Raw genomic sequence first — 11,232 nt, 5'->3', positions numbered from 1 at the left:
TTTGTGCTTTTAACCTGTTGGTTGTTTTATTATGGTTTTAATTTTTGTGAACTGCCCAGAGAGCTTCGGCTATTAGGTGGTATAAAAATGTAATAAATAAAATAATAAATAAATAAAATTTAGCAACAACAGTTCTGGGGTCCATTAAAATTTAGCGTATGTTGTTAAATGCTGTTAAATGCCTTGGAGAAGAGAAAAGTGTTGACCTGGCACCGAAAAGATAACAATGTTGGCACCATGCAAGCCTCATCGAGATCATTCCATAATTAGGGGGCCACCACTGAAAATGCCCTCTCCCTTGTTGGTTTACATAACCAACAAAGGCATGAAATATGTGAATTCTCACATTGTAAGACTGGCATTGTGACGTGGAGTAGACAAAGTGTGATAATTAATGAGTGCGGATGAAATGGGATGGACCAAGGGTGGGACCATTAGATGGCCATTCTTCCAATGCCACCATACTTTGCTATGTATAAAAAAAATCCTTCCAGTGTTTGGTTTTTTTTTTTTTAAAAAAAAAATTGTCATAATTTTAAAAAAGCTCTTGGATGCTCATGAATCCAGCCCTGTCCCCACAGACACAGGTGGTCTCACTGGTGTGGCACTGGTCTGGAATGGTGGAAACCTCAGCTGGTAAAAAACAGGGAAGTGAGATTGTTTATAGTGACTGGCCAATATGATTATACTACACCAGTACTTTTCCATCTGCACTGGCTGCCAGTCCATTTTTGAGCCTGATCCAAAGGGCATGAATAATAATAATAATAATAATAATAATAATAATAATAATAATAATAATTTTCTTACCCACCTCTCCTTTTGAATTTTAACATTCAACACCATAAATGGCTTGAGGCCAGGTTACCTGAAGTATTGAATCCTCTTATATATGTCTATGCATACCCTAAGATTGTTTTCAGTAGTCCAACTCCAGCAGCTCCTACCAAAGGAAATGAGGTGGGTGGCTACTAAGAAGAGGATCTCTCCCATTTTGGCACTCTGCTTAAAGAAGAGCCATACTGGAACAGACCAAGGGTCCATCTAGTCCAACACACTGTTCACCCAGTGGCCATTGGCCAACCAGCTGTTGATCAAGAACCCACAAACAGGACATGGTGCAACAGTACCCTCCCACCCATGTTCCCCAGCAACTGGTGTATAGGCTATTGGCCAGGGCAGAAATGTAATAAAAAGAATGCAAGGCCCCCAGCCATGGAGAAATCTATCCCCAAGGCAAGCTTTTTACACACTGAATAATTTTGCACTATGGATTGCATAGAATATCATGCATTTGTGGTTCAGGACATAGACATGGTGAAACAGCTGTGCCTCAAGCTTCTGCACAAAACCCTACTGATGACTAAGACACCCTTTTCAGAAGAGTAGTTTTTATGCTGCTTCTCAGAAGGGTTTCTTCAGTGTGCCTCTCGCACAGTAATACATGGCAGTGTCTTCAGGCGTCAGTGCATTCAGCTGCAGGAACACCTGGCCATTTGAAGTGTCTCTTGAGATACTCATACGATTTCGGAGAGCACTGTTATAGTAAGGGCTTCCGTTGCTCCAGATCTCTGCAACCCACTCCAGTCCTTTCCCCAGGGTCTGACGGGTCCAGGTCACAGCCCAACTTGTTAGAGAAAATCCGGACACTGTACAGGTCAGTTGCAGGTTCTCTCCAGGCCTTTTCAGTCCACCACCAGTTTCTACTAGATTCTGTGAAGAAACACCTGCATGGCAGGGGGGAATACAGAAACATTATGAAACTGCATCAGGAAAAAAACATGAAACAAAGAATTCATTATTTTATTCATTCATTTATTCATTCATTCATTTGCTAAATGTGTGAGTCATCTTTCAGCCCAAATAATGCTTCCTTCAAAAAAGGAGCATGAGGGTATTCCTTACATGCAGGGAAGGTCATCAAGAAACCAATCAAGAGTCTCAGTTCCATTATTTCAAAATTGAGAAGAATGTCTCGCAACTCAAAAAAGAGCTGATTTGAATTACGGAGCGGGAGTTCTGTATCCTCTTGCTGTAACGTGTCTTTAAAGAAGGTCATACCAGAAATCCATTTGCATAATGGCATGAATAACACAACCATGAGACACTAACAAAAGCACAAACTATATATTTGTCAGAGTGGATGGTTGCTGAGTGTAAGAACATATGAAGAGTCCCGCTGAATCAGACTAAGGGTCTATCTAGTCCAGCACTCTGTTGGCACAGCTGTCGACCAGGGACCCACAAGTAGGATATGGTGTAACAGCACACACCAGCCCATGTTCCCCAGAAACTATTATATATAGGCTTAATGCTTCTGATACTAGAGGTAGCACACAACCATCAGGGCTAGTAGCCATTGATAGGAATTTATCCAACCCCCTTTTAAAGCCATCCAAATTTGTGGCCATCACCACATCTTGTGGTAGTGAGTTCCAATGTTTAACCCTGTGCTGTGGGAAGAAGGTCTTCCCAGAGATACTTCACTATAACCTACATTGTGGTCTTTTCGGTGGCAGTTGAATAACATGTTATTTTGCCAGGCATTTAAGTCTTTCAATTTCTGTTGTTTTAAAACTCTAACTGTATTTTAAAACTTTGTGCTGCTGCTAGGTTTTATTTTATTTTATTTTATTTTATTTTATTTTATTTTATACTGTAGTTTTCCACTTTTATATTGTATTTTTATCATGTTGCATTTTATGAGTTTAATTGTTGTGAGCTAGCTAGAGAGCTTCAGCTATTGGGCTGAATAGAAATGTAATGAATTAATAAAGGAATATTTTATCCCTTCACTAGAGTGGAGAAAGAATATATGCAATTTCCCCTGCCTTGGGGATATTACATAAGGACAAAGGGCACACACACAAGTTAGGGTGAAACTGAGTTCTGCCTGGACCTGCACCCCCTTTGTCCTGCAGCCAGTGATGGGTGAAAAATCCACCGGGTGCATCCATCAGAGCCTGGGAGGGCCAGACAGGGGGTGTCCACTGCCCTCCCGGCCCCAGATGGATTTGCGACCTATCACTAAGGGTGAAACTGCAAGTTATGTTAATTGTGAAGCATGTAACTGAGGCTTACCCACTTATTTTTACTCTAAACTAAGTGTGTGTGGCCACAACTGGCTAAGTCTTTTCAGATTAAATAATTTTGTACCATGAATAGTGTCGAACATCATACATTTGTGGTGCGGGGAATAGACAGTGTTGTCTCAAGGTCCTGCACATGATGCCATGAATGACTAAGACCTCCATTTTAAAAAAGAGTAGTTTTTATGATGCTTCTCTGAAGGTTTTCTTCAGTACATTCAACAACCAAATAGTGCAATATGAAAACAAGGTTTTGTTCCTGTAAGTTTTGGCTCTATATTTTAATTCAACCACATTGGAGGAGGCCCAGATTTTGTGGTTTCACCATTATACATTCCTTCTATAAAAGAACATTTGTCGTCTTCATGGGACCCCGAGAGCTTCTTCCACATGGACGGTGAAATGATTGTGTGGACAACCAAATTTTCCCCCTATGTCCACATATTGACTGTATCCCTGCCAGAATGACTATCTGCTTGGACCCTCCACAAACGTGGGAAGGTTATACAACTGAATATCTCGCTACCATAGATAGTCATTATCTTCAATGCTGTATATGTTCTTACGCATGCCTAGCTGATCAATATGTGAATGTTGAAACTGAGGCCAGGCAGTGCAGTTTCATTGTCACCTTCATGGGTGAATTATATGTATGGCAAAGGATGATGTGAAGAGCTCTATAATATGTTCAGGAGCCATAACTCTGACATGGACCATATGTTATTACAGCAGAAGTCTTTTGTTCCATCCCCCATTAAAAAGATGTCAAGTTCAGGGTTAAGAAAGAACACAACTTGAGATGCTATTGATCCTCTGCCTAGTCAGATTGAACAATACCAATCTAGATGGTATTTTTTAAAAAATAAGGCCTTCATTAAGAGCACAGGATAATTACAATCTTTTAAGAGTGGAAATAGTGGAGAGAAAGAACAGATGGCAGCAGAAACATAAAGTCTTTTTAATAGTTTGGTTCATTATCTACGACAATGATCTAATCCCACAGGAAAGGAGTTCCCAGACACCTGCTTCCTGTTGTAAAATAAATTCCCCTCTCTACTTTGTCTCCTAGTTATGCCTTCTGTCAATCTGTTATATGGCTCAGTTGTTATATCGTGGAACACAAGCGCCACCACCAGCATTATTTATTTTTACTCATGTCCCTGAAGGTTTTTTTTTAATTGTTTTATGATTATTTATTTATTTATTTATTTATTTATTTATTTATTTATTTATTTATTTATTTATGTACTGCTTTGAGTCTCCACCTTTATCAACTGACTCTTCAGAATTATTGAATGCTTTAACAGGTATTCTCACATCTCTGCCAGACCAGTTCCTTGATTTTCCTCTTTATCCTTTTTAATGATAGGAATTAGACATGTCTGACTGCTGAAATCACATCCACATCATTATCCTGTAGTGTATTATATTAACCTCCTACAAAAGTAGGATGGTGGAAACTGTGAATAGTAATTAATAGCCAGTAAGTTTAAGAAGAGTGTTCCTGATAACTAGGGATTTTTAAGCACCCAATTTTAAAAAAACCCACACACACCAAATAATCCCCATAATTAACTTTGAAGCTTATTTGGGCCCACTCCCAATTTCATTTTCTACCTTTTCTTTTTCTCATTCAAGCTGCAAAAGTGTAAATTTCAAACAGGTTTAGTGTGAATTCCACTGTGTGTGTTTTTTCAAAACTGTGCACTTTCCCACCATTGATTAAAACATGAAAAAAAAAAATAATAATAATAATAATAATAATAATAATAATAATAGTAATAATAATAATAATTTAAATACACATTTCAAGTTGCCTATTTTTGGGGGGGGGAGAGAAAAAGAATACACCTTTTTTTTCCTAATAAGATCATGAATTTGAGAGGTTATGGAATTTTCTTGAAGAAAAGTCCTCCTGATCCCATTGTGTAAACCACCCAGAGACCTTCAGCTATGATACGGTATAAAAATGTAATAAATGAATGAATGATTTTGCATTCGGAGCTGCAAATCAGACATGTTCTCAAAACTTAAATTTATTTATTACATTTATATCCCACCTTTCTTTCATTGTCTAACTCAAGGTGGCTACATAGTATAAAAAATGGGCTATGTTTCATTCTGGGATATACGAAGCAGCTAAACCAATCTCTCTCTCTCTCTCTCTCTCTCTCTCTCTCTCTCTCTCTCTCTCTCTCTCTCTCTATATATATATATATATATATAATGCTTAGGTATGTTTCCGAAAAGGCATCAGCTGATACAGGTTGCTAAGCAACAGTAACGTGTAACATCAGCTGATACAGGTTGCTAAGCCCCTCACCTGCCTCCTCCAGGCCTTCCAAGGTAATCCTACCCCCCTTTCTGCCTCTTCGCTTCCCCTCCATGAAGGGGGTAGCACCATGGTCCAGACCATGAGCGAGGCACTTCCGGGGCCCTTGGTGGCTGGGTGGGAGGCCGCTCACCTGCTGTGAGCCCAGGCTCCGGCCTAATCTCATGTGAGCTGGGCGGGCAGCCCAAGGCTGACAGGAACCCAAGGGAACCCAAGGGAACCCCTCCCCCTGACCTCCCTGCCCCCCAGGTCTGCCAGACAGTGCTGTATCAGTGGCCTCCAAGTGCTGATATTTAATTAATAAACTTTAAGATATGCTACAAAGGTGTATGTTACGCCAGGTACAGCTAGTTTAAAGAAAATCATGACGAAGTTAATTTCTCACCCACCCCTAGAAGAGAGCCTGTGAAGTGTAATCCTGAAGCTAGAAATTCCCATGGAGCCCGGGGAAGGAGTCCCATGGGATAGCAATACCTCCAGTCCAGCTCAGTCCCATTCTCAGGGGCTGACAAACCCATTGTATTGTATATGATGTCAGAGAAAACCCAGTCACTCTACAAGACAGTCATAACATTTCTCTGGGGCATTTCAGCTCACCACCAGATTCTTCAAGGGTCTGTGAGAAAACATCTGCATGAAAATTTTAAAAATAAAAATAAAATTGCATAGAAGAGGAAAACAACACTTCAGAACCTGTGATGTACCCTTCCTTACTTGTGGAGAAGGTCACTAGGAAACTCATCAAGAGCCTCAATTGAATGACTTTGATGGTTGACAACTACTCCAAGGACTTGAACAACAGCTGAGCTCTGACAGCTTTTGTTACACTTTCTCTGTAGCTCCTTCTAAAGAAGGCCACACCAGAGTATGCATACAACACCTGGTGAAATTCCCTCTTCATCACAACAGTTAAAGCTGCAGGATCTCTACCCTCTTTTGTATGTAGACATGCTAGGCAGGGCTCCTGCAGCTTTCACTATTGTGATGAAGAGGGAATTTCACCAGGTGCTGCATACATACAAATGACACCTCCTGAAATTCCCTTTTCTACACAACTGTTAAAGATACAGGCGCCCTGTCCTCCTTTCCATATTTCCCTCGCATACACACCCTAGTGGAGCACAGAAAAAGAAGATAGACAAAGAATTAAGAAACAAAAACATGAGAAAATTACACAGCAAAGCGATTGGATTGTCTATGGGGGCAGATGGTTTTTTTTCTTACATGCAGGGAAGATCATTAGGAAACTTATGATGACCCTTAGTTCCATGACTGATTCTTAGCAACAACTCTTGGGGCTTGAAACTGAACTGGATTCTATCGAGGGCTTTGACTTCTCTACAGCAGTCAAACTGTAACCTCGCTTTAAAGGAGGCGACACTACAAATATTTGCATGACACCACAGACATTATGTTTTAAGTTCACCACAACTTAAAACAGAAGAATGACTCTAGTGTTCTCTGCCTCTGTTCGTAACATCCCATTGCAGAGGTTCATCTAGCCTCTGCAATGAAATGCCACTGCAGTGCAGTACATGGGATAATGCAGTACACGGGGCTTCAGTTTAAATATGTCCATGTTTATCTAATGTTCCTCTTTCTTCAATTTTCTGTGTGTCTAAGCTAGACCGGGCAAAATCTCGGGGTGAACCCCAGGATCGTCCCTGTGCATCCACATGATGCACAGGGAATCCTGGGATCAGGGAGGGATCCCTTGCCCTGGGATTTTGCCCTCCACTTTGGCCCCGGTTTTTCCGCAGTCCTGGGCTGAGCCCGAGACTGAGGAACGTGTGGCCCGTTGCCACGGTTTGGCCCAGCTCCGTGTGATTCCTCACGCGGAGCCGGGAGCCACGCACAGGGTGCAGCACTCCTCAGAAGGGCTGCACCCGTCGGGGGTATGGTGGGGCGAGTGGGGAAATTAAATTATTATTTTTTAAAAAAGGACCTACTTTTGCACATGTCCGTTCATGCGGTCCTGTTTCTTTAAAAAAAATGGCAGGCACTACGCCTCTCTTCCTGAGGTCATCGTGCCTCATGTGTAAACGGAGGAGGGATCTTGCATTAATCACAACGCGAGATCTTCCCTCCTCCATCGCGGACTATAAGGTAGGTCTAGCTAAGGCCTAAGTGACAATCCAGTCCTGCAAGAGAGGATTAGTGAAGAAAATGTTTGGTTTGGGACAAAATCCTGATCACCATTCATTTTACATGCAGTAGATGTATTATATGTGCACTTGTCTTCCCAATCCAAAGTGTGAATTGACTACAGCATATAGTGAATATTTCATACAGTATTTCATACTGTTCCTATATTAATTAAATAGTTCAATGGGACACTGTCATTTCCCTCTGGAATCCATATACTACTGAACCATATATAAATTCAGAAATCTGTGTATATTTTTCCAAATGTATGCATTTATGCACATATTTTATTTTATTCTCATTTTTCAGATTGCACACTTTTATGATATGTGTTTTGTGCACATCTTTCTCTAATAGTCCCACTTTTCCTAAGATGAGCTGTGTCAGAATTCCCACAACAAAAGGCGTATTTCAAAGTACATGCTTCAGTTTCCTGAGAAGGTCAGGCAGTGTGGATCTGGGAAACCCATGATTAACATCAACTGAGCAAATCGTTTGAGATATGATGCATTTGTGGTTGAGGAAATAGGAAGTATGAAAGATGGCTTTGTTTACAGCTGTTGCCCAAACCCCCATGAATCCCTAATGCCTAGTTTCAGAAAGATTAGTTTGTGAACTGTCTCCACAAAGGTTTCTCTCACTGTGTGTATTTTGAACAGTAATATATGCCTGTGTCTTCAAGCTTTAAAGCCTTCAGTTGCAGGTACACCTGGTTTCTTGAGGTGTCCCTTGTGATGGTGATGCGATTTTGCAAAGCACTGTTATAGTGAGAGCCTCCACTAGCCCAGATACCTCCAGCCCACTCCAGTCCCTTTTCTGGTGGTTGGCGGATCCATTGCACACCATAGCTTGTGAGAGAGAATCCAGACACTGTGCAGGTAAGTTGTAGGGTCTCTCCTGGACTCTTCACACCACCACCAGACTCTGTTACAGTATCCTGGGATGAAATGTCTGCATGGAGAGAAAAAGACAGAAATGAAGAAGAAACATGAGGACATTATACAGGAAACCACTGGATTCTCCATGAAAAAGGAGATTGGGGTCTTTCTTACATGCAGGGAGGAATATAAGGAAACTTATCAAAATATTAATTCCCATGACTTGGATACTTGCTAATAAGTCCAAGAACTTGAAAGAGAGCTGAATTCTTTCAAGTTCATTATCCTCAAGCTGTAACTCCCTTTTAAAGGACAGCTGCAACAAAAAAGGATTTGCATGTTGCCAAAGGGACTACAAAAGACAGAGCTGGAGCTCAAACAGGACATGATATACGGAAGCTCTTTAAACCTACATCATACATAGACACATACATGCAAGTGAACAAACACACACACACATGCTGATTGCTATGGGCTGGACATCAGGAAAAACTTCCTGACTGTTAGAGCAGTACGACAATGGAACCAGTGACCTAGGGAGGTTGTGGGCTCTCCCACACTAGAGGCCTTCAAGAGGCAGCTGGACAACCAACTGTCAGGGATGTTTTGAGGTGGATTCCTGCATTGAGAAGGGGGTTAGACTCAATGGCCTTGTAGGACCCTTCCAACTCTGCTATTCTATGATTCTATGACTCACACCAGCATGAAATTGTGCCCTTCTTTACACACCCTCATTTTCAGCAGTGGAAATTGTGTGGTAAATTGTATCCATTAAATTGTCTTTCAGCTTTGAGGGTACAATTCCTAGAGTTCTGCTCTCTGTTCTAAAATTATATTCTCTTCTCTGTCTTCCTCACTTATTTGTGGTTTCTGCTAAGGGATCTGCTCTCTGTGGCAAACTTCTGTTTCCTTACCTAGTCTGCACTCCTATATGACCCACATACTATTTATGGCCTCTGGACATTTTTCTTAATGACAAATGGTTTGAACATGAGTGCCACCTTGAGGAACAGAGAGATGTTTTTTGTTGTTGTTGCATGAATTAACACTGGCTTCCCATCAATGTGTATCTGTAGAGCATAGTAATAGACCACCATGTCTTCCTGCTTCAACCTCTTTATTTGTACAGAAATGCCCTTGCATAGTTATTGCGTAGGCATTGCTAAATGGAATAAAACAGTGAACCAGGTATTGTAGACCTTTCCTTGGAGACTGCTGGATTCAGTCCATGCTATTGTGCCCCATGTTGTTGTTGTTGTTGTTAAATATATTTCATTATATATGTGAACCGCTGACATGAGAATATTAGCATTAGAAAGTTGTAATCTGTACATAGTCAATGTACGAATAACCGAAGGAATAAATGTACTCCAAACTCTATTCTACTGTTCTCTTATGTGTAGTCCTTGTGATTTTCCCCATGTACACATCACTTCTATTCCTGCCATAACAGTTTAATTAAATATTAGTTCTTGTGTATTATTCAGGATTTTATCAGTGTATCCAATCAATAATCTTTGTGACGCTACTAGAACCATGCATCTTGTAGTACATTGGATAATGGATAATCAAACTGTCATCTCTCCAATTCAGCCAATTTTTTACAAATACTCATCTCATTTGAAAATGACCTTCCCTTGTGAAGGCACATCTCTTACAACTATCAAATCTAAATGGTTCCCATGTTTTCCATTGCTATCTTTTCCACATGGAATAATGTTATACTATGAATGCTGTAGCAGCTTTAACTGTTGCGATGAAGAGGAAATTTCACCAGCTGCTGCATGCATGCAGCACTTGGGAAATCTGGCTGGCAATCCCACTTCTTTTCTGTTACCGTTTTATCTCTCTCACACACATACATGGTTGCTTTATTCTTGGGAGGTGTTCTGTTATTCCCTTCCCTGGTTGAATGTATGGCAGATGGCTGTCCAGCAGCATCCTGAATGCCTCTAGTGTGGGAGAGCCCAAAAGCTATCTGGGTAATTGGTTCTATTGTTGTACTGCCCTAACAGTCAGGAAGTTTTTTTCCTGATGTCCACCTGGAATCTGGCTTCCTATACCTTGAGCCCATTATTCTGTGTCCTGCACTCTGGGATGATCAATAAGAGATCCAGGCCCTCTTCTGTGTGACAATCTTTCAGGTATTTGAAAAGTGCCATCATGTCTCCCCCTCAGTCTTCTCTTCTCAAGAGAACATGCCCGGTTCTTTCAGTCTCTCCTCAGAGGGCTTTGTTTCCAAACCCATGACCATCCTTGCTGCCCTCCTCTGGACAACTTCCAGCTTGTCTGCATCCTTCTTGAAGTGTGCTGCCCAGAACTGGAAGCAGTTTTCAAGATGAGGCCTAACCAGTGCTAAATAAAGGGGAACCAATACCTCACACAATTTGGAAACTATAGTTCTAATAACGCAGCCCAAAGTAGCATTCGGTTTGTTGTTGTTATTGTTTTTGTTGTTGTTGCTGCTGCTGTTTTCTGTTTGTGTGTGCGTGTGTGTGTGTGTGTGTGTTTACAGCTATATCACACTGTTTTCTCATATTCAGCTTGTGATCAACAACAACCCCAAAGTCCTTCTTGATAGTAGTATTGCTGAGCCAAGTATCCCCCATCTTGTAGATTCCTTGGCTACCATAGTATCCCATGTTAATTTTGCTTCAATTCCAGTCTTGTCTGAAGAAGGATTGCCTATGACTATTGTCTTCTGCTAATTACTTTCTTAAAGGAGGAATGAACATGAAGAGTAATGCACATACTGAACTGCAGTGACTGTACCCTGAAATTTTCTTCA

At 41.0% G+C, this 11,232-nt stretch overlaps 1 gene segment (V, D, J or C); it reads right to left on the bottom strand.

Moving 5' to 3' along the window:
- Positions 1-1,404: 1,404 nt before the first annotated feature.
- Positions 1,405-2,059, bottom strand: LOC134405918 (Ig heavy chain V region PJ14-like). The segment is given in 2 exon segments: positions 1,405-1,727; positions 1,906-2,059. Coding segments are annotated over 2 exon segments (477 nt in total).
- Between the last annotated feature and the right edge of the window lie 9,173 nt (positions 2,060-11,232).

The sequence above is a fragment of the Elgaria multicarinata genome, chromosome 11 (genome assembly GCF_023053635.1).
Source record: "Elgaria multicarinata webbii isolate HBS135686 ecotype San Diego chromosome 11, rElgMul1.1.pri, whole genome shotgun sequence".
NCBI classification, from domain to species: domain Eukaryota; kingdom Metazoa; phylum Chordata; class Lepidosauria; order Squamata; family Anguidae; genus Elgaria; species Elgaria multicarinata.
This window is presented reverse-complemented; position numbering and strand designations above follow the sequence as displayed.